The sequence below is a fragment of the Pipistrellus kuhlii genome, unplaced genomic scaffold (genome assembly GCF_014108245.1).
Source record: "Pipistrellus kuhlii isolate mPipKuh1 unplaced genomic scaffold, mPipKuh1.p scaffold_m20_p_2, whole genome shotgun sequence".
NCBI lineage: Eukaryota > Metazoa > Chordata > Mammalia > Chiroptera > Vespertilionidae > Pipistrellus > Pipistrellus kuhlii.
In genome coordinates this window covers 62,784,819-62,808,112 of record NW_023425515.1, presented here as the reverse complement: position 1 = coordinate 62,808,112, position 23,294 = coordinate 62,784,819, and the positions used below count along the sequence as shown (strand labels likewise).

General features: G+C 41.0%; 1 protein-coding gene across 3 annotated transcripts; it reads right to left on the bottom strand.

Moving 5' to 3' along the window:
• Nucleotides 1–1,598: 1,598 nt before the first annotated feature.
• On the bottom strand, nucleotides 1,599–14,393 carry DPPA2 (developmental pluripotency associated 2). 3 transcript variants are annotated; one of them, XM_045585199.1, is made up of 7 exons: nucleotides 14,260–14,393; nucleotides 11,987–12,110; nucleotides 8,811–8,956; nucleotides 8,640–8,723; nucleotides 7,686–8,046; nucleotides 4,606–4,801; nucleotides 1,599–1,986 (listed from the first exon to the last, which is right to left on the bottom strand). In XM_045585199.1, the coding sequence occupies exons 1-7, from the start codon at nucleotides 14,281–14,283 to the stop codon at nucleotides 1,941–1,943; spliced, it is 981 nt and encodes a 326-aa protein (XP_045441155.1). In that variant the 5' UTR covers nucleotides 14,284–14,393; the 3' UTR covers nucleotides 1,599–1,940. The 3 variants fall into 3 exon arrangements, with proteins under 3 accessions (XP_045441155.1, XP_045441156.1, XP_045441157.1); XM_045585200.1 differs by having other exon boundaries at nucleotides 11,987–12,098; XM_045585201.1 differs by lacking the exon at nucleotides 8,640–8,723.
• Between the last annotated feature and the right edge of the window lie 8,901 nt (nucleotides 14,394–23,294).

The following is a 23,294-nucleotide window of genomic DNA, read 5'->3' as shown; positions in this document are numbered from 1 at the left end:
GAGATCAACGCTTCCCAGTGATACCAACAACAATTAAGACAAAACAACAAGCTGAAGCCGCTTTGGCTCAGTGGAAGAGCGTCAGCCAGGGGACTGAAAGGTCCCAGGTTCGATTCCGGTCAAGGGCATGTACATTAGTTGCAGGCACATCCCCAGTGGGGGATGTGCAAGAGGCAGCTGGTTGATGTTTCTCTCTCATCCACGTTTCGAACTCTCTATCCCTCTCAATTCCTCTCTGTGTAAAATCAATAAAATAAAATAAAAAAATAAAAAGACTTAACAAGACTGCACACACAGCCCACAAAGGGCTACACCACGACTGTCCACCTCAGGTAACTGGGAGACTGACTCACTGAACCATATAGGACACCTTAGCACACAAAGCCACCCTATCAACTCAGGCAAGCTGTGAAAATGCTGAGACAAGGAAACAGATCACAAACAAAAGAAATGGAGGAAAAGAAGCAACTGGATATAGAGTTCAAAACCACACTTATAAGGTTTTTCAAGAATTTCCTAGAAAAGGCCAATAAAATAAATGAGACCTATGAGGATATGAAAAGGGATCAACTAGAAATAAAGAATACATTGTCTGAAATAAAAAATATTATACAGAGTCCTAAAAACAGAATGGAAGATCACAAGAATCAAGTCAAAGATTTGGAACACAAAAAGCCAGAGGACATTCCTCCACAGAAGCAAGAAGATATGAGAATCCATATAGTGTAAGAAACCTCTGAAACAACTTCAAATGAACCAACATCAGAATTATTGGGGTCCCAGAAGAAGAGAGAGAGCAAGATACCAAAAGAATACTGGAAGAAATAGTGACAGAAAACTTTCCCCACCTGGTGAAAGAATTAGACTTACAATCCAGGAAGCGCACAGAACCCCAAACAAAAGGAATCCAAAGAGGATCACACCAAGACACATCATAATTAAAATTCCAAGAGCAAAAGACAAAGAGAGAATATTAAAAGCAGCAAGAGCAAAGCATGTAGCTACCTGTAAAGGAGCACCCATACGATTGTCAGCTGATTTCTCAACAGAAACCATGCAGGCCAGATGGGAATGGCAAGAAATATTCAAGGTGATGAATAGCAAGAACCTACAGCCAAAAATACTCTACCCAGCAAAGCTATCACTCAGAATCGAAGACCAGATAAAGAGTTCAGAAATTAAAAAAAGCTAAAGGAGTTCATCACTGCCAAACCAGAATTATATGAATTGCTGAAAGAGGTTCTTTAGGAAGAAGATAAAGATAAAAATTATAATCAACAAATACATAACTATCAACAAGTGAATCTAAAAACCAAGGGAATTAAAAAAAATCTGATAGATAATATTAACTGGTGAATATAATAGAATCAGAGGTATGGAAGGGGAGTGGACTGACTATTCTTGGGGGAAAAAGGGGAGTTGGGGGTGTGGGAAGAGACTGAACAAAAACTGTGCACCTATGGATGAGGACAGTGGGGGGTGGGGAAAGGGCAGAGGGTGGGGTGGGAACCTGGTGGAGGGGAGCAATGGAGGGGGGAAAAATGAGGAACATTTGTAATAATATGAACAATAAAGATTTATTTAAAAAAAATTACCATTCTGGTGCAGGGTGTTGGATAGTAATTGGGAAATTGGGCGGGGGAAGGTGACACAACAGAATTTGGGAACTCTTTCTGCTCAATTTTTCCAAACACCTTAAAACTGCTTTACAATTCTATTAATTAAAACAAAACTATATTTTACATAGCTGAACACTTGAAGAAGCAGTGACAGTCATTTTTTGGTAAACCTCCAATACAGAGTCCAAACATTTACATCCATTCTCAAGGCATCAGGAATGCTGAGGGTGTCCAAGGCAGAGCACACAATCAATGGGACACAAGTTAACTTAGTTGTGAGCTCTCCACCATGTCTTCTGTATTGGGAGTGTTCAAAGCAGGTTACCTTCTCCTCATTTTACCTAATTTCTCCATCATCTTTTTATTCCTAGAAAACAAGTGAGAAAAGAATTTTCAAAAACTTAGAATAAGATAACCATTCCATACCAATTCCTTGGAAATGAGCAATAAAATAAGGAATCTACTTCTGGAGTTCCTAAGTAGTTAGCACCTGCATCTTCACCTAAAAATGGTAGATGAAAGAATTCTGTCTTAAAGAAACAAGATTGACCATTTAATATCAAGCCTCACATTCTGTATTCTACAATTGGTTCCACTTCCTTTATCTTTATACTGTCCCTTCCTTCCCCAGTTTCTTTCACATCCCCTCTCTGTTCACACCATGCTCATGATTTTCACATTAGAAAATACAAAGAAAAAAGAAAGGAAAGAAGAAATGTAGTAAAAAAGGAAGCACACTTGATCTTATTATTTCAGCTAACTGCTATTTCCTCACTCAGGTGGTGCAGATTATCAGTATGCCACATGCTCTAACTTGTCATATCACATTTCTGCATATATATATACTGACCCTCTTAACCTACTCTCAGAAAAAGGCACCAATTATATCCTAAACTGACATTCTCAACAGTACTGTGGCTGTGGCCTATGTGGCACAATTGGTTGGAACACTGTCCCATGTACCAAAGGGTTTGATTCCCAATAGGGAAGCATATCCAGGTTGCAGTTCCATCCCAGGTCCGGGCATGTGCAGGAGGCAACCAATCGATGTTTCTCTCTCTCTCTTTCCCTCCCTTCCTCTGACATGAATTAAAAAAGCAAGCAAACAAAAAACCAGCACTGCATTATTCATAATCTTAGATGGCCATCTCACTGCTAACCATATTCTTTAGAAACTGCCCATTGCTTCTTTTTTTTTTTTAATTTGTTTCCCAACCTATAAACAGTCCTTCTACAATCTCTATTATTCACCTGCCATCAAAGTACTGATTCTCTTTAAGGTTCTTTCCTATGTCCCTTTTAATTCCTTCATACTCTTATGTATGATTTAAATGCTAATGGCTTCCCAAAATATGTCTCTATAAAATCACCCTGATCTCGGGCCTCTAGGCCTATGTCAAGTGTGTCCCACATGTCATATTCTTCACCACTGAATAAGCTAGCACCCTTCCTTTTAACTCCTTTATCTCTTAAATTTATCCCATTCCTCTTTAAATTTTTTGGCAAGTTTATAAATTATATCTTTTCAGAATTATTCATCTCTTATTGACCCTCCAACCTAGTTTTTGTTGCAAGATTACAACCCACTTACAATCCACGTCCTTAAAAAAGCCTTGGCTTCCCTTGACACCCATCTTACATCAACACCACCCAAACTATCACCAAAAGCTGTTACTAATGGGTGAACATTAAGAATTCTATAGTCTGCCGAAACCGGTTTAGCTCAGTGGTGGAGCGTCGGTCTGCGGACTGAAGGGTCCCGGGTTCGATTCCGGTCGGGGGCATGTACGTTGGTTGCGGGCACATCCCCGGTGGGGGGTGTGCAGGAGGCGGCTGGTCGATGTTTCTCTCTCATCAACGTTTCTGGTTCTCTATCTCTCTCCCTTCCTCTCTGTAAAAAAAATCAATAAAATATATTGAAGAAAAAAAAAAAGAGTTCTATAGTCTGAAAAAATAAACAGCTAAAAAACAGTTCTATAGTCTATAGAAAATCTAAACCAGTGCTTGTGTATGCCTAATGCATATTTTCCTGAACAGTGGTTTTATAATTATAATAATATTCTCAAAGGACTGCATGTCCCAAAAGTGACTGAGAAATTATAACCCACTAGATACTGAGGCCATCATTACAGAAAGAAACCCATCAGTGGTCTACCACTCCCTTTCCAGACTTATTTGTCAAAATAGCTTCAATCATATTGACCTATCTGCTATTTCTAAGTATGTCATGTTCTTTTACTTCCAGTTATTTGTATGGGCTGTTTCCACTATCAAATGTCCAAATTATTATTTCCCAACTGATAAGATCTTCCTCAGTGCATATAATCTTTTCTGAAGTTTCCCTAAGTTACTCCATTTATTCCGCAGCATCTCTCTCTCTTTTTTAATTTAAATTTTCTATTGTTTAAAGTATTACACAAGTCTCCCTTTTCCCCCATGCTACATGGATTTTGCCTAATTTTTTTAACCCCGGCTAAATACCTGACATATTTTTAAAAATATATATTTTATTGATTTTTTACAGAGAGGAAGAGAGAGGGATATAGAGTTAGAAACATAGATGAGAGAGAGTCATCGATCAGCTGCCTCTTGCACACCCCTACCGGGGATGTGCCCACAACCAAGGTACATGCCCTTGACCGGAATCGAACCTAGGACCTTTCAGTACGCAGACCGACGCTCTATCCACTGAACCAAACTAGTTTCGGCTAAATACCTGACATATTAAGAACTTTATTTCTTAAAATAGATCTCTAAACCTGAGGAAATTAATATTCTAACTTGTCACATACTTTAAGATTGCTAAAAAGCTACACTTATCTGAGTTCCAATTAGAACTCAGATAAATGTGGCTTTTTAGCAATCTTAAAGTTCTTTTTCCTTCCTAGGTTCGTCTGATCTATTAGGCAAATTAAGAAAACAGTATGTTTGACCATTTGCTTTCTCATACCAGTTAGATATACAGAAAAAAATATTTAAGAGTTACCTCTTAACACAATCAGGGCATAACATGTTATCTTCTAGATCTGGAGATGGGAAAGAACAGGCCGGTAAAAGTAAGAGAGAAATCATCTTCGTGGGAGTGTCAGGCACCCAGGTCTGACCTGCATGGAACTGCAGGCGAACCCAACCCTTCTTGTCTGCCAGGAGTTGTTTGCCATGGACCACACACCACCTGACACCTGGGGAAGAAAGAGAAGCAAATGTAAACAGTGAAGAGCAAGTAATGGCACCCCAATCCAACCTCTCAGCAATTCGCTCTTGACTTGGCTCTTATTTTCTGTTGATGGATCAATTGAATGAGAAGCATGAAAAAAATGTAGAACAAAAGACATTATACTCTAACTTCACAGATTATATAGCATGAGGGATAACAGTTACATTTTTAAATGCTTGCTACGTGGTCTGCATGTATTCATAAATTTATTAAGAACATTTATATTTACCTTCTATTCACTTTTCTTATTTAAAATGAAGTAACTGAAGCTTGCAGTGTTAAATATTATAATTTTCTCAGAACCAAGCCATGGATCCAGGTATTGATTCACAACCCATTTGTCTTACTACGTCATTCTACTGCTTCAAATATAAAAAAAACAGGCAAGCCAAAACCGGTTTGGATCAATGGATAGAGAGTCGGCTTGGGGACTGAAGGGACCCGGGTTCGATTCCGGTCAAGGGCATGTACCTTGGTTGCGGGCATATTCCCAGTAGGGGGTGTGCAAGAGGCAGCTGATCGATGACTCTCTCATTGATGTTTCTAGCTCTATATCTCTCTCCCTTCCTCTCTGTACAAAATCAATAAAATATATTAAAAAAAAAAAAAAAAAAAAAAAAAAAACACAGGCAAAAAGATCTTTGTTGAGAGCCTAAGGAACAATCTAATTGGGGAGAGGGATATTTAAGACAAAACAAGGTAAGATATCAAGTGTTTGAAATTGAGAAAGAAGCAGTCACCATGAGCTCAAATATTCATAAAAAACTCCTTAGTCAGACTGTAAAATAATAGAGATTATGTTTAGCACTATATACCCAGTGATTAGGGACACTCTTGGATCATAGCAGATGTTTAATAACTGCTAAATAGAGAGGTACTACTGCCCTAGCTGGTTTGGCTCAGTGGATAGAGCATCGGCCTGCAGATGTTTCTATCTCTCCCTCTCCCTTCCTTTCTGAAATCAATAATATATGTATATATGTATTTTGAAAATAGAGAGAATGCCAAAACTGGTTTGGCTCAGTGGATAGAGCGTCGGCCTGCGGACTGAAAGTTCCCAGGTTTGATTCCGGTCAAGGGCATGCACCTTGGTTGCGGGCACATCCCCAGTGAGGGGTGTGCAAGAGGCAGCTGGTTGATGATTCTCTCTCATTGATGTTTCTAGCTCTCTATCCTTCTCTCTTCCTCTCTGTAAAAAAATCAATAAAATATATATTTTTTAAAATAGGGAGATACTAAAAGGATGAATAAGTGTGCAATGCTACTAGGTCATGTGGCACATTAATGAAAATTAGAAAGGTGTCATTGCTGGGTAAGCAGTCCTTCAGAGACAGCTATGTTAATGGGCAGTGCTTTTGGAAATTAGCAAAATGATGCTCATTTCTTTTCATAGGAGGGAGTGTGACTTGGAGAGCAGACAGTAGGTCAATTTCAGTTTCTGTCTGTCTTCCTTTTGGTTGGGTTTCTTGTGTAATGAGCAACATGTCTTTCAAGTCAGCCCTGGATAAAAGAGGAGCCAGAACACTTTTGGAAACGATGTGGAGAGAAAAAGAACTCAAGCAAAAAAGAATAGAGGGATTTTAGCTGACCTGAGGTAGGTTCAGCTAGAGAAGAAAAAACTATCAAGGAGAGAGAAAGGCAGGGCTAAGTTATTCTCAAGATTTCTTAAGAGGACAGAGACCCCAAACTTTTCTTATTGCCTGCTTTTTAATGTGCCAAGTTATATCTCATAAGTCTCACAATCATTCTATGAAATACAATAGTTGATACCAGGGCTTGTGCTAACTTGCCAAAGTGACATACCAAAAAAGTCATAAAACAAAAATCTGGCCTGGGCGCTCTCCCTCCTGGGATCATGCCTGTGTCTTTTTCTTTCCCTTTCCGCTCCCTCTCCCCCCTCTCCCCCCAGGCATATTACCATTAGCTCCCTCACTCCCAAGCTCCAAAGGCCCTTCCTTTACCTCTAACTTGTTTCCAAAGCCCAATTCTTCTAGAAGTTATTTTTCTACCTCTGTAATTTACCCAATAATTGTTCTCTTACAAAAAAAAAACAAAAAACAAACTTGTCTAACTGGCATAGCTCAGTGGTTGAGCATCGACCTATGAACCAGGAGGTGATAGGTTTGATTCAGTTAGGACACATGCCCAGGTTTTGGGCTTGATCCCCCAGGGTGGGCTCATGCAAAAGGCAGCGGACCAATGATTTTCACTCATCACTGATGTTTCTTTCTCTTTCCCTTCCTTCACTTCTGAAATAAATAAAAATATCTTAAAAAAAAAAAAAAAAAGAATCTGAACCAAGGCTGTTCAAATCACCACATTATGCTATGAAGAAAGCCTTGAGGAAAAGGAGAGAAAAAGAGGTTGGCCCTAGCTGGTTTGGCTCAGTGGACAGAGCATGGACCTGAGTTGAAGGGTCCTGGGTCTGATTCTGGCCAAGGGCACATGCCTGGGATCCCCTGTGGGGGGCATGCAGGAAGCAGTGGATCAATGATTCTCTCTCATCATTGATGTTTCTCTCCCTCTCCTTTCCTCGCTGAAATCAATAAAAATATGTTTAAAAAATAGAAGACCTCAGGCTGTGGCTGACCGCATTATCAGATTATGCTTTTTCCCCCCTCCACCTTGTACTTTTGCTTTGTGATCAGAAAGGGTCAACACTTTATCACCTGGCTTAGAAATTCATCCAGAAAAACTTGACTATCAATCAAAAGATAAGTTTTCTATGAATCTAATACCCAATCTACAGATATTTTAACTCTTTTCCTTCTACCACCTTTCAGTATTGGACTATTGAAAGTTAACCTTCTTCCTCTTGTATGGCACTTACTATTTAAAGTTGATCTTACCAGATGTTTGCAGCAGAAAATTCTCCACAGAAATAGGAATTTTATATGAATTTGCAGCCTTAGACAGCGAGCCTCTTGCAGCAATTCTTGACCATGCTGCCAACATGGCCTCACGAGCTGAAGTTATCACTTCAACTGTATTGGTCACTTCAACTGTATTGGCCACTTCAACAGTACTGGCCACTTCAACTGTACTGGCCACTTCAACTGTATTGGCCACTTCAATTGTACTGATCATTTCAACTGCTTGAGTCTCTTCCTCTCTTTTACTCATCTGAGGACTTTTCTTACTCCTTGCTCTCTTGGTCAATTTCCCCGAACATGACTGCAATGTGTCCTCTTCTGGTGTTTCAGCATCACTCTGCAAATGGGATTCATGATGAGTATTCTGTGAAATGCTACTACCATAATGACTTCTATGTCAATTTTATCATTCTTTATATATTTAACCAAGTAGGTCAGCATGGAAAAGGTTTAGGAATATTAGTTCCTTTAGAGTAGTGTTTCTCAAATGGAAGAAATCACTGATTGCTAAAACTGTGAAGGAGGAAGCATTGCGACTAACATCAAGTGGACAGAGGCCAGGGATGTTTAGTCTGCTAAACATCCTAAAATACACAGGACAGCCTCCAAACAAACAGAACTTATTTGGCTCAAAATGTCAATAGTCTTGGTTGAGAAATCTTGCTTTAGAGCAAGCAAGGTTGAGGAACCTTTTTTTTTTGACCAGTGACCATTTGAATATTTGTAACATCATTTGCTTAATATAATTCACTTAATATAAATTCATGTTGCTATGAAACAAGCTTTTAGACAACCTGCAGTTGTCTTGCCATGGCCAGATGAAATGATTTCATGTGCCTTAGATGGCTGGACATTCCTCACCCCTATGTTAGAGGAACAACATATGAAGAGATGCTGGGAGAGGAGGAACAATTCACAGTCAGAACTCACATTTACACTGCATCCATGCTTCCCATTCACTCGTTTTTTTTCAAAATAAGCATGTTCCCTGAGCCTCAGATAAACCTCTATTTTCTAAGGAAATTAAGGAGAGAAAAAGCAAAGTTAGCAAGACTTTGAATATTTGCTCTGAGCAGCAGAAATTCTCACCAATGTACTCACCTTACCATTGGTACTCAAATTCAGTTGTTGGCACCAGTTCTGCAAAGTTTCGCGACGTACTCTATTAAATGATGGCAATTTGGTCGGCAAGGGAAGGACTGGTTTTGGGCAACCTTTGAATTGTTCATTCATTTGAGGAAGATAAACTGAGAAAAGAAGAAAACCAAAGTAGTAATAATTTAAAATTTGTAAAATTCTTTGTAATTTTACCTTACAAGTTCTCATTTATTTCTTAACAACCCAATTTATGCAGATAGGTACCAAATATTTTTTTCTCATATTACAAATAAGATAACAGATTCAAGAATAAATGACTTGACCTAACTGGTTTGGCTCAGTGGATAGACTGTTGGCCTACGGGCTCAAGGGTCCTAGGTTTGATTTCAGTCAAGGCAGGCACATACCCAATGGGAAGTGTGCAGGAGGCAGCTGATTGATGTTTCTTTCTCAGTGATGTTTCTAACTCTCTATCCCTCTCCCATCTTCCCTGTAAGAAAACAATAACATAAATATTTTTTAAAAAGGCCCTAGTTGTTTTGGCTCAGTGGATAGAGCATTGTACTACAGACCACAAGATCATGGGTTTGATTCTGGTCAAGGGCCCCTTGCCTGGGTGGAGAGCTTGATCCCCATTGGGGGGCATGCAGGAGGCAGCTGATCAGTGATCTCCTCTCATCATTGGTGTTTCTGTCTCTCTCTCACTCTTCCTTCTTCTCTGAAATTAATGAAAATAAAAAAATAAAAAGAATAAAGGTCTTATCCAATACCACATATCCAATAATATGAGAAACTTGGGACTCAAATGTTCATTTTGATATTCAAAATTCCATGTTTTTAAAATATATTTTTTAAATTGATTTCAGAGAGAAAGGGAGAGGGAGAGAGAGAAACATCAATGATGAGAGGGAATCATTGATCAGCTGCCTTCTGCATGCCCCCCTCTTGGGATGAAGCCCAAAACCCAGGAATATGCCCTGACTGACTGGGAATTGAATAGTGACCTCCTGGTTCATAAGTAGATACTCAACCACTGAACCACACCGGCTGGGCTCCATGCTTTTTATACTAACATAGCAACCTGTTGTGTTTATGGCCATCAAACCACCCGAATAGAACATTTTGGATAACTCCTCCACAATGTCTAGATCTTGGACCAATAGGATCCAATAGGAATCCTAACCAACAATAGTCATCCTTTTACTTTACTCAATTTGCTTGGCCGTATTTTGTCATTAAGTACTTCATCATCTGAAAATACTTATTCAATGCCTTATATGAAGCACTGAGGATATAAAGGCTTATGATATTAAGAGCTGCTAGATATTTGATCAGTAATTACTCAACCTAGCAAAATATTACATGTTTTTCAAAACTATTTTATCTTCCTAATACTCTATAATCTCACTTGTATGTGGAATTTAAAAAGCAGAACTCACTCATAGAAACAGAAAATAAAATGGTGGTTGCCTGGGGTTTGGTAAGAAAAATGGGGAGATGTTGGTCAAAGGATATAAATTTTCAGTTATAAGATGAATACATTTTGGAGATCTAATGTACAGCATGGTGCCTAGATTAACAATATTGTATAATATGCTTAAAAGTTACAATAGTTGTGGGGGGGGGGCAATGGTAAAATATGTACACATATAATAAATAAATAAATAAATAAATAAATAAATAAATAAATAAATGTTACAAGATAGAAAATCTTGTCCTGGTCAGTGTGGCTCAATTGGTTAGAACGTCATCCTATATGCAGGTTCCTGATCAAGGCATATATACAGGTTTTGGGTTGGGTACAGTAGGCAATTGATCTCTCTCTCCCCCCCTCCCTTGCTCCCTAAAATCAATAAAAACATCCTCAGTCCTAGCTGGTTTGGACTTGTGGATAGGAGTGTCAGCCTTCAGACCTAAGGGTTATTTCTAGTCAAGGGCACATGCCCGGGTTGTGGGCTCAATACCCAGTAGGGGGCGTGCAGAAACCAGCGGATCTATGATTGTCTCTCATTATCATCTATGTTTCTGTCTCTCCCTCCCACTCTGAAATTAATAAAAACATAATTATTTAGTCGAAACCGGTTTGGCTCAATGGATAGAGCTGTCGGCTTGGGAACTGAAAGGTTCTGGGTTCGATTCTGGTCAAGGGCATGTACCTTGGTTGCGGGCATATCCCCAGTAGGGGGTGTGCAAGAGGCAGCTGATAGATGACTCTCTCTCATTGATGTTTCTAACTCTATCTTTCTCCCTTCCTCTCTGTACAAAATCAATAAAATATATTTTAAATATATATATATATATATATATATATATATATATATATAATTAAATAATTAATTACAACATTCTCAATGATGATTTAAAAAAAAAGAGTTCTTGAAAAAAAAGAAAGAAAAAAAAAAGAGTTCTTACCACAGGGAAAAAGCTAAGTGAGTGAGGTGATGCATGTGTTAATTAACCTTATTTTTATAATCATTTTATAGTATATATGTGTACCAATCATCACAATGTATACTTTAAAATTACAGTATTGTATAACCATCTCAATAAAGCTGGAAAAATTAGTCTTTGTAAGAGGTATGTAAAGTATGTATTAACCAAATGAAGAGAAGGATGATTAACAAGAACAGACCCAAGACACGGAGGTATGGATCAAACTGTCAGACCTCAGAGGGAGTATAGGGGAGGGTGGGGATAAAGGGGAGAGATCAACCAAAGGACCTGTGTGCATACATATGAGCCTAACCAGTGGTCAAGGACAACAGGGGTGTGGGGGCATGCGTGGGAAGGGGTGCGGGATGGGAATGGGGTGATGAGGACAAATATCAATAAAGAAATCAATCAATAAAGAAATTAATCAATAAAGAAATCTAATTATTAAAAAAATGAAGAGAAGGTTGAGAGTCATGGGTTGGAAATTTGAACTTCTATCCAGCTGCCCCATAAGACTATGCTCTGTCCAAAACACTCCACATGCTGATTTTTGTGTGTCTTAAAAGCAAGGTAGTACATAGTGCTTAGCAAATGACAAGCATGGTTAGAGAAATCTCTTATTACAGATAATTGAGGTGAGCTTTAAGCTGGGTCTTATATGGCCAAAGAAGAGAAAAGAAAAATCCTTTTTCCTGGGCTTTTTTGAGCTGGAAGAGCAGTACACTGAGCAATCCTTATCATCACACCTTTATCATTGCTGTCTGAGGTTGAAGAAACACTTGGTTCCATTTGATGTTCATTAGGTTCCTCGCTTACTGGAACCAAGGTGAGTATCACATCTTCTTCTTCTAATTCATCCTGAAAGAAATCCTGAAAAGGGTCAGTTACCAATTTTTATTTGATGCATACAATTAAACTGCTTTCAAATCACAACTAATGAATACAAAACTGAGAAGATGATGGGGAAAAAATTACTGAGATTTCCTTAAATATGATGTTATTAGGAGGCCCTTTATTAATTTTAAAAAACAAACAAAATGAGAAAATGGGGAGAAACAGATTTACAAGTGATAAAGAGAAAATGGAAGGACCCTCGCTAGTTTTACTCAGTGGATAGAGCTTTGGCCCGTGGAAGGGGTCTGTAGAAGGGTCCTGGGTCCCAATACGACCATGTGACAGAGGCAACCAATTGCTGTGTCTCTCTCACATCGTTTCTTTCTCTCCCCCAACTTTACAACCACTAAAAATCAATGGAAAAATATCCTCAGGGAAGGATTAACAAAAGAGGAAATTGAAGGGGTTTGTGGAAACCATCCCTCGTGGTCTCCCTTTCCATCAACTAAAACACTAAATACTTTCATTTAATCTCCGAAATCCATATGAAATGGGTTGCTGCCTTCCCATCTTCCAGCACATGATTTTCAACTCAAGTTATCATTAACTTTTACTGGCAGATGCAAAAATCTAGTTATTAAAAATCCATTCTGCCAAAACCAGTTTGGCTCTGTGGATAGAGCGTTGGCCTGCGGACTGAGGGGTCCCAGGTTCGATTCCAGTCAGAGGCATGTGCCTTGGTTTCGGGCACATCCCCAGTGGGTGTGCAGGAGGCAGCTGATCGATGATTCTCTGTCATCAATGTTTCTAACTCTCTATCCCGCTCTCTTCCTCTCTGTAGTGTAGAGAATCACTGAAGTGTATTTGGGAAAAAAAAAAAAAAAATCCATTCTAACTCCACGCTTTTAGATTGCTTTCCTGCTTGCTTAAAATACTTCCATCGCTTATCATTGCTTTTTGAGTAAATGACAAAATTCTCTTATGTAGCTTACATGACACATTCCTAGACAGTGTGGCTCTGTCATTCCAGCTTAAGAGCTTTCTGAGCTCCAGCCATATGGGCTTATTTCAGCCTAGGGCCTGAGGAGAGAGAATGCATCTGTGTTACTCCCTCCGCTATCACATTAACTAACACAGTGCCCAGCACGGATTGGGCTTTAATGACCCAGTGACTGAAAGGTGAAGTGGACAGACAGGAAGTAACATTTACTGGTTTTGTACAGTAAACATGCACTATGCTAGATGCTTTCTGTATTTCCCTTATTTAATCCTTATAACATGCTTGTAGTCATTCATCAGCTTCCTTCTTTTACAAATTAGGCCACTAAATCTCAGAAATTAAAAGACCAATGCCACAGAGTAACACATGCTTGAGTAAATCTCTGAACTTAACTTTTCTCTCAAAACCACCCCAGCCCTAATGTAATACACTTTTCCCGCAGCAGCCAAGTGGCATCTGAAGCAGCCATCCCTATTTAAATAATCTCAATGACTTCCTGTAGCTCTCAAACTCCTAGCTTGCATATAGGGATTTTACATTTGTATACCACTTTTTCAAAGCACTTTCACACACAATTCAAAAAAGCATTGACATTATTGGAGAAGTATTACTCCACTCTAGAGATAAATGGGGGCTCAAAGCAGCTATATGGCCTGCCTATAATCATATATTTAATGTTGGCCAACTCAGTCCTCATCTAGCCTGGTACAGCAGCCCTGAAAATTCCCATGAAGCCTCAATTATATCCTCTCCTCCAGTCCAGAGTGACCCAAGCCTGGTCTGGAAACCCATTTGATACCAAATCCATTTTCTGGAAGAAACTAATCGGTCTTTTCAATTTGGCCTTATCCATGTTAATCTTTCCTGAATTTTTTGTACTGCAGCTCTCCTTCTCTTCCGTCTTTATCTTATTGACCTACAACATGCCTGCCTGCAAAGTACATCTCTTACTTTCTATTATACTATGAAGAAGAATCTTTGCTTTTCCTTTCTACTCTCGCCCGTATACAGAGCCACAATCACGTGAAAGAAAATAATCAACCACGAAGGGGACATTCCTAGACGAAGAAATGTCTTACATCCAGAAAATTAAGATTCGTGGCAAGAGAAAAACCTAAGTGAGCTCCAGAAAAGCGTTGAAAAGTGAACCTGCGGGAAAATTAATTTTATTTAAACCAAACTTACCTTTTCGCTTCTTGCGCTTGCCATTTCCAGGAACCCACTCAGAGGGCAATGCCAGCAGGGTTGAGGAAACGTGTAGTTGACTCTATTAAGCCACAGGGTTTCTAGCCCGATTTCTTTTTATAAGCAAATGTCTCCTCCGACTTCCTGTTTCTCAAAAGAGCTTTTCTTTCTCTTCCCAAGCCCCGCCCTCCCGCCTTTATCTGACTGGGTGATGTTTTTATCAGTTTTATCCCCTCTCTTATCTTATTAGGTGAGCTTGGAATTATTGGGTATTAGCATTCATGAATTTTTCTTTCTTTTTAAAAAATATATTTTATTGCGGAGACCAGTTTGGCTTAATGGATAGAGCGTCGGCTTGGGGACTGAAAGGTCCCGGGTTCGATTCCGATCAAGGGCTTGTATCTTGGTTGCGGGCATATCCCCAGTGGGGGATGTGCAAGAGGCAGCTGATCGATGTTTTCTCTCTCATCGATGTTTCTAGCTCTCTATCCCTTTTTCCTTCCTCTCTGTAAAAAATCAATATAATATACCAAGGTACATGCCCCTGACAGGAATTGAACCTGGGACCTTTCTGTCCGCAGGCTGATGCTCTATCCACTGAGCCAAACTGATTTCGGCCATAAATTTTCAAAAAGAGAGATTTTTACTTTTAAGAAATAAAGACTTGGGATAAAACTGAAAGTGAAAAACTCTTGAAGACAAGTTATGATTGAACAGAGTAATTTTAAACATTTCTCAGAGAATATTGATGATGGATTGAATGATGTTATTATGGAAGGAATAAAAAAAAGATTCAGAGGTATTTCGTAACTGATTTAGGCCCAGGGGTGTGTCACTCACTGGAAAATTAGATTTGAATTTAGGCTCTACAGCAGCGGTTCTCAACCAAGACCCATAGGTTGAGAACCGCTTCTGTAGAGCCTAAGGCCATCAGAAAACACATATTTATATTATGTTTAATTAACAGTAGCAAAATTACAGTTATGAAGTAGCAATGAAAATAATTTTATGGTTGGGGGTCACCACAACATGAGGGACTGTATTAAAGGGTCGAGGCATTAAAAAGATTGAAAACCACTGACCCTGAAGAAGCCACTCCAAGGAGCTAGAACCACTAAAGAAATTATTAGCAAACATTATGGCAGTTTTGTCATGCAGCGGTCTCATGGGGCGCTTTCTCTGCCCCAGGGAAAGTGGTTCATTCCATTAATCTCAGGACCCATGGAGCCCAGATCAGTTTAATTTCGTTTATATGTACTATATTCAAAATGTGGTCTGCACAAGGACTCAGCTTCAGTTTACTGAAAAAATGATTGGGAAAATAAATTATGAGACCATACCCCAGATCTTCAGGATGTGTGCTTCATCAAGCCTTCAAGGTAAAGAATTACTTTTTTAAAAAATTACTTAAAAGTCTAGAAGCATAGTCTTGATCAGGGTGTGACCAGTTTTGAATTAAGTAGATAATGGTTGGAATCCTGACTCCTTTCTTTCAGATTAGAAACTGAATTGACCCATGGAAATTCAACCAGAAAAGCACTCCACCTAGCTACTCAAGGTGGGGAGTGGCCTGGTGGGTGTTTCCTCAGTCGTTTAGAGAGGAACTAATGCTGGTAGCCTGAGCTGGTCCCAGTGCCTTAAACTAGTCAGAACTTCAAGTGGGAAAACTATTTTATTACCACTTTTTTCCTTCTTAGCATTTATTACAACATAATTATCTTATTTGTTTTCTTGTGGTTTGTTTGTGTGTTGGTTTTGGGGTGTTTTTTGTTTGTTTTTTGCTTTTTGAAACTGTTACATTATGGGAAAGTTCAAACACGTACAAAGCAGACAATAATGTCTTGAACCCTCTGTATGTATCATCCAGCATCAACAACTATTGAGTTCTAGCCAATCTCATTTCATCTCAAACACCTCCGATCCCCCTGGGTTAGTTTGAAGGAACTACGAGACCTCATGTCATTTTATTTATATGTTTGGGGACTGGAGACTTTCTCTAAGTATAATTACTGTTAGGCCTACAGGGCAATACAATCCTTAACGGCCTTTGGCAATCTTCCCACCACAAAACAAGACCAGGTAAAACTTGCTGGACAACAGGAATCAGGCCATACACAGAATGGAACCTGTCCTGAAGGCACCTGACTGCACACCTGCATTCCATCTGCATTCCAAGCCCGCCAGCTCAGCCCCTAACCCAACTGACCACCAGTTTCCTGCCAGAGACTGCATGTAAGGATGAAACTCCAGTTCCAGATGGCTGCCATCATTGACCCAGTGTCCCCTTGGCTCCGTGCTGTGCAGTCCTTCCCTTTGGACATCCCATCCCCCAACCCGTTTCTCTACATAAATTCAATTTTCTTTAATCATCATCTGAGATGGCTATTTAGCCTATTCAGGTGTGTTAATCCACCACAGTGCTAACCCACCACATTCACCTTTCAATTACCATATCTTTTTCATATCTAAAAATAATTTCATTATTGCCCTACTAGGTTTGGCTCAGCAGACAGAATCGAATGTGGACTGAAGGATCCGGGTTCAATTTTGATCAAGGGCACGTATACCTCAGTTGCAGGGTTCTCCTCAGCCTGGGCTCTGGTCAGGGCTCATTCAGGAGTCAACCAATAGATGTGTTTCTCTCACATGGATATTTCTCTGTCTTTCTCCTATCTTCTACTCTTTCAAAAAAATCAATGGAAAAATACCCTAAGGTGAGGATTAACTAAAAATAAATTACTTTTTGTTTAATCCTCACCCGAGGATATTTTTTTCCATTGATTTTTAGAGAGTGAAAAGGAGGTAGAGAGAGAAAGGAGAGGAGGGAGAGAAAGAGAGAGAAAGAGAAACACTGATGTGAGAGAGACACATTGATCAGTTGCCACCTGAATGTGCTCCTACTGGGTCAGAGATTGAACCTGAGACCTTTCAGTGCATAGACCAATGCTCTAACTATTGAGCTCACTGGCCAGTGCAATATCTAAAAATAATTATTAAATAATTATTTAATAAAATATTAAATAATTATTTAATATTATCAAACCATCCAGGCTGACAAATATGTAGTGGTATAGAAAAGTAAGAAGCTAAGAAAATTCTAGGACAAGTAGAATGGAGAAGATAAGAGAGATAGTTAAACACAGTTTGTATTCATCAAGAAAACCCTATCTTCCCTAAACCAAGGACACTTAAGAGTAAATAGTCTGCACGCTTCTCCCCAACCAGAGGTAAATAGCTTAAATCATCCTATTCCGGGAGACTGATAACAGAAATCCAATCAAGCCCCATTTGCCAACCACACCCAAGGACAAATTAAAAAAATAAATCTCGTTTTGGTATATCAGCATGAAGCTAATGAATATTTTATTAATTCGATCCCAAGACCTCCCTAAATGCCCAGCCTTAGAACCCCTGAAAATGGTGGTCCCAGAAACCTTTTATGCTGTGTCTAGCTGTGTCTCAATGCTGGCTATGCAGGTTTGCTACAGCTTCTTCCTGTCTTCCTCATTCCACCCAACCCCCTTTTGAGTAGAAGCCCCTATCAGCGCTGCTGCTAAAAGAAGTGGTGTAAATACTGATCACAGACTCACCTATCTCTCTTACCAGTCTATGACACTCTTGAGTTAACAAAGCCGTCTTCATTCTCTTCATTCTCAGCATAGTGCCTGGTTCAGAGAAAGCTCTTCATTAGGTGCAACAAATTTCTCTAACTTAAGTTTGGGGCTTCAGTATATATCTCAAAGCTCAAAAGCAGGATGTAAAGCTATTTTAAAGAAAAATAACCTAGGCCTGGCCGGTGTGGTTTGGTGGTTGAGCAACAACCCATAATCCAGGAGGACATGGTTAGATTCCCAGTCAGAGTACGTGCCTGAGTTGTGGTCCCAATCCCAGTGTGGAGCCTGCAGGAGGCAGCAGATCAATGATTCTCCCCATCACTGATGTTTCTATCTCTCTCTCTCTTTCTCCCTTCCTTTATGAAATTAATAAAAATATATTCTAAAAAATAATAATCTAGCTGAAACCGGTTTGGCTCAGTGGATGGAGCGTAGGCCTGCGGGCTGAAGGGTCCCAGGTTTGATTCCGGTCAAGGGCATGTTCCTTGGTTGTGGGCACATCCCCAGTAGGGGATGTGCAAGAGGCAGCTGATCAATGTTTCTGACTCTCTCTGTTCCTCTCTCTTCCTCTCTGTAAAAACTCAATAATAATCTAGGCTGTAGGGTATATTAAAAATTAAGAAAAATTGTTAATACTTGCATTTTAATCTTTATTTCAATAACAGAGTTCTGAAAGAAAAATGCATTACCTATTTCAAATATATTTTTATTTGCAAATGCATTGTATTTTCAAAATTCTTTGTAAAAATTAATTAGAAGCCGAAACCGGTTTGGCTCAGTAGATAGGACATCAGCCTGTGGACTGATAGGTCCCAGGTGTGGGCACATCCCCAATAGGGGTTGTGCAAGAGGCAGCTGGTTGATGTTTCTCATCGATGTTTCTAAGTCTCTATCCCTTTCTCTTCCTCTCTGTACAAAATCAATAAAATATGTATTTTTAAAAAAGAGTCTTAAAAATAATAATTAGAAGGGTAAATATTTATGGAGCATCAATACATAAGAGGTAAAAGGGAGTGTCTCTAGCTGGGAAATAAAACCCATAAGACAGCCGAAACCAGTTTGGCTCAGTGGGTAGAATGTCAGCCTGCGGATTGAAAGGTCTCAGGTTCCATTCTAGTCAAGGGCATGTACCTTGGTTGTGGGCACATCCCCAGTGGGGGATGTGCAGGAGGCAGCTGATCAGTGTTTCTCTCTCACTGATGTTTCTAACTCTCTCTCCCTTCTTCTCTGTAAAAAATCAATAAAATATATATTTTTTAAATCCATAAGGCAAAACCGGTTTGGCTCAGTGGATAGAGCGTCAGTCTGCAGACTGAAAGGTCCCAGGTTCGATTCCGGTCAAGGACAGGTACATTGCTTGTGGGCACATCCCTGGTAGGGGTTGTGCAGGAGGCAGCTGGTCAATGTTTCTCATCGATGTTTCTAGCTCTCTATTCTTCTCCCTTCCTCTCTGTGGAAAATCAATAAAAATATCAACAAAAAAAATCCACAAAAAAAAAAAAATCCATAAGACATCTGCAGAGTCCTAGGTTTCTGAGAAAAGTTTGGCCATGATAGTTCCATCTCACTTCCAAATGGAAGGCACAGCTACTGAGTTCTTTCCTTTTCTGACGAGTAAAATTAAATTATACTGGAAGGTGTTCCCAACTTTTGCCATATTCTTCATTTCAAGAAATTCCCACTTAAAAGGACTTTTGAACTAATTTCTACTTTAGAGCAATAGTTACAAATCTTAACCTTCTGACTGAGAATAAATGGGCATTTTTGCTTTTTGTTTGTTTGTTTGTTTGTTTGTTTTTTCTTTTGAAGAAAAAGACCTCTTCTGAATGATGGAAAAAGTCTTTTGCTTTGCCTATTGTTTCAAGGAGCAGCAAAAGTTATGCTCAAAGACTGAATTGTCTTTGCCAGTAATTTATTTAGCCTGGGTTCTCTGTGAAAATTACAATACACATCCACATTTATTTTATATTTTATTTTATTATTAATTTCTTTATTGATTAAGGTATCACATATTTGTTCTCAACCCCCCGTTCCAATCCCCCACCCCACCCCCACTCATGCTCCCACCCCCTATTGTCCTTGACCACTGGTTAGGCTCATATGTGTGCACATAAGTCCTTTGGTTGATCTCTCTCTTTTATCTCCACCCTCCCTTTGAGGTCCAACAGTCTGACCCAGGGCTCCTTATCTTTGGGTCTGTTCTTGTTCATCAGTCTATGTTGTTCACCATTTCCCCTCACAACCACATTTAATATAAGGTGAGTCTTTTTATTCTAGAAGTCACTTCCGAGGAATGGCATCCAAGCTAGAGCTGGCTTTCTGGCTGCCAGCACAAAAGTCAAAGTTCCCTGTTGCTAGAGCATGATATGATGCTAGGGAATGAAGACTTCAGTGTAATAGGCAGCTGATGCCTTTCACCTGGATTCTGGGGTGGTTTATCACCCACCACCATCTATATGGAATGAGAGATGCCCAGAGGGTCTTTGGAGAGTTTTTAGGTTAGAGAAGAGTCATTTTGTCCAAATCTAAACTCTCAGATAGTCCTCACAAATTCTAAACATTCAGTCTGAATGTCCCTTTGCAAGAGTTGCTTTTCCACGTGTATTTATCCACTAGAGACTCTGTATAGGAAATTTGTGCACTCGGGGGAGGGGGAAGAAATCTCTCAGCCTGGATTGCCAGAGGGTGCAGGCCAGGCAGAGGGAACCTCACCTGTACATACCATCAGGAATGGGGAGTGATTTGGGAGATTGGTCAGCTGGGGAGGGCCACAGAAGGGCTGCTGACTGCTTATCAATGACAACAGATGAAGAATGAAGATGTCAAAACAACTTTGCTTCTAAAAAAAAAAATGAGTTTTGGCCGAGACCGGTTTGGCTCAATGGACAGAGCGTCGGCTTGGGGACTGAAGGGACCCGGGTTCGATTCCGGTCAAGGGCATGTACCTTGGTTGCGGGCATATCCCCAGTAGGGGGTGTGCAAGAGGCAGCTGATTGATGACTCTCTCTCATCGATGTTTCTAGCTTTCTATCTCTCTCCCTTCCTCTCTGTACAAAATCAATAAAATATATATATTTTTTAAAAAAATGAGTTTTGCCCTGGCTATTCTGGCTCAGTGGATAGAGCTTTGACGCATGGACTGAAGGGTCCTGGGTTTGATTCTGGTCAAGGCATGTACTTTGATTGCAGGTTTGGTCGCAGTGCCTGTAGGAGGTAACCAATGGACACATTGGATGTTTTCTCTGTCTCTTCTCTCTAAAAATCAATGGAGCCCTAACTGGTTTGGTTCAGTGGATAAAGCGTTGGCTTGACCTATGGACTGAAAGATCCCAGGTTCGATTCAGGTCAAGGGCATGTGCCTTGATTTTGGGCATATCCCCAGTAGGGGATGTTCAGGAGGCAGCTCATTGATGTTTCTTTTTCTTTTTTTTATTTAATATATATTTTATTGATTTTGTACAGAGAGAGAGGGAGAGAGGTAGAGAGTTAGAAACATCAATGAGAGAGAGTCATCGATCAGCTGCCTCTTGCACAACCCCCACGGGGGATATGCCCGCAACCAAGGTACATGCCCTTGACCGGAATCGAACCCGGGTCCCTTCAGTCCCCAAGCCGACGCTCTATCCATTGAGCCAAACCAGTCTCGGCTCATCGATGTTTCTAACTCTCTATTCCTCTCCCTTCCTCTCTGTGAAAATCAACAAAATACATCTTAAAAATAAATAAAGTTGCCTGGTAAAAGGAAATGACCTTTGGGGGAGGGGGGAGGTGTCAATGAAAAAGTATCCTGGTGGGGTGGGGAGGGAGCAGGGCTGTGGCTGCAGTGAGGAAGACTCTGAGACACGAGGTTATTCTGGGGAATCACACCGCCTGGGGAGGGATCGGGATGCTGCTGGGGCTCAGGTGAGGTCACCACGTGGGCACCGGTGGCCTCAGATGAAGGCACGTGGGGTTCTGTCCTTGCCGCCAGGAGAGGAGGTCACGGGCATCAGCGAGGGCTGAGAGGCAGCACTAGGCATGACAGGTGTAGGCAGGGAGGTCGGGAGCACGGAGCTGGTCCCAGAGGAGCTGACCATGAGGGTTGACCTGAGACAGGGATACAGAGCCCATGTGGGAGGACAGACGTAGTGGAAGGGGGGCGGAGAGGGGAAGGGAGGAGAGAAGGGAGGAAGGAAGGGAGGGGGAGGGAGGGAGGGAAAGTGAGAGGGAGGAAGGGAGGGAATGAGGGAGAAAGGGAATAAGGGAATGAGGAAGGGAGGAAGGGAGAGAGAGAAGGAGGAGGGAGGAAGGCAGAGAGGGAGGGAAGGGAGAGGGAGGGTGGGAAGGGATAGGGAGGGAGGGAATGATGGAAGGAGGGAGGGAGAGAAGGAGGGAGGGAGGTGGCCCCCAGGAAGGTGCTCAGCCAGCTCCTTGGGAGGTTTGAGCCCAAGGACCTCACAGGGACCAGTTTCCATGGATACAGAGGGATAGTCTTGGTATTCTGTCTCTTTCCAAGCAAGTCCAGGATGGAAAACAAACCAAGCCACCAGATGCCTTTGCGCCCAGGCCCATCCAGGAGGCCTCACAAGCCCTTCAGGAGACGGTGGGCAGAGCCTGTGTGCACACTTGTCTCTGAGGACCCTGGGGTGCATCACACCCCTCCCCCCCCCCCCAAAGGGGCCTGCACTTACTTTTTGTTTTGTTATTCCTCACCCAGGGGTTTTTCCACTGTTTTTTTTTTGTTTTGTTTTTTTAATAAATCTTTATTGTTCAGATTATTACAGGTGTTCCTCTCCCCCTCTGCCTCATAGCTCCCCTCCCCCCGATTCCCAATCCCACCCCACACCCTTACCCCCACCACTGTCTTCATCCATAGATGTAAGATTTTCGTCCACTCTCATCCCGCACCCCTCAGATCCTTTTCCCCCTGTGAATTGTCAGTCCACTCCCTTTCTATGTCCCTTTTAAATACATTTTTACTGATTTCAGAGATAGGAAGGATAGAAAGTTAGAAACATCCATCAGCTGGCTCCCGCACACCCCCTACTGGGGATCCAGCCTGCAACCCAGATACATGCCCCTGACCGAAATCAAACCCTGGACCCTTCAGTCTGCAAGCCAATGCTCTATCCACTGAACCAAATCAACTAGGGCTCCCATAGGTTTTAGAGAGAATGGGAGAGAGGGAAAGACAGAGAGAAACACATCGCTGGGTTGCCTCCTACAGGAGCCCTGCCCAAGGAGGATCCTACAACTCAGATACGTGCCCTGACCAGAATCAAACCCAGACCCTTCGGTCTGCAGGCCGGCTCTCTACCCTCTGAGCCACACTGGCCAGGCCCTGCATGCTCTTGTTTGTCACTGAGGCTGGCACCTCTCCCTCCCAACACACTGAGAGGCTTGGCAGTAAGAGCCTATTCCGCAAGTCGGTCCCTGTGCTCA

Excerpts from the sequence above, each read along its gene's own strand:
- DPPA2 (XM_045585199.1), bottom strand. The coding sequence starts at position 14,283 with ATGGCAAGCGCAAGAAGCGAAAAG. Across the intron at positions 8,957-11,986 it reads CTCAGACAGCAATGATAAAG|TTTATCTTCCTCAAATGAAT; the intron begins GTGTGATGATAA and ends TTCTTTTCTCAG. Across the intron at positions 4,802-7,685 it reads TTTTCTGCTGCAAACATCTG|GTGTCAGGTGGTGTGTGGTC; the intron begins GTAAGATCAACT and ends TTTCTTCCCCAG.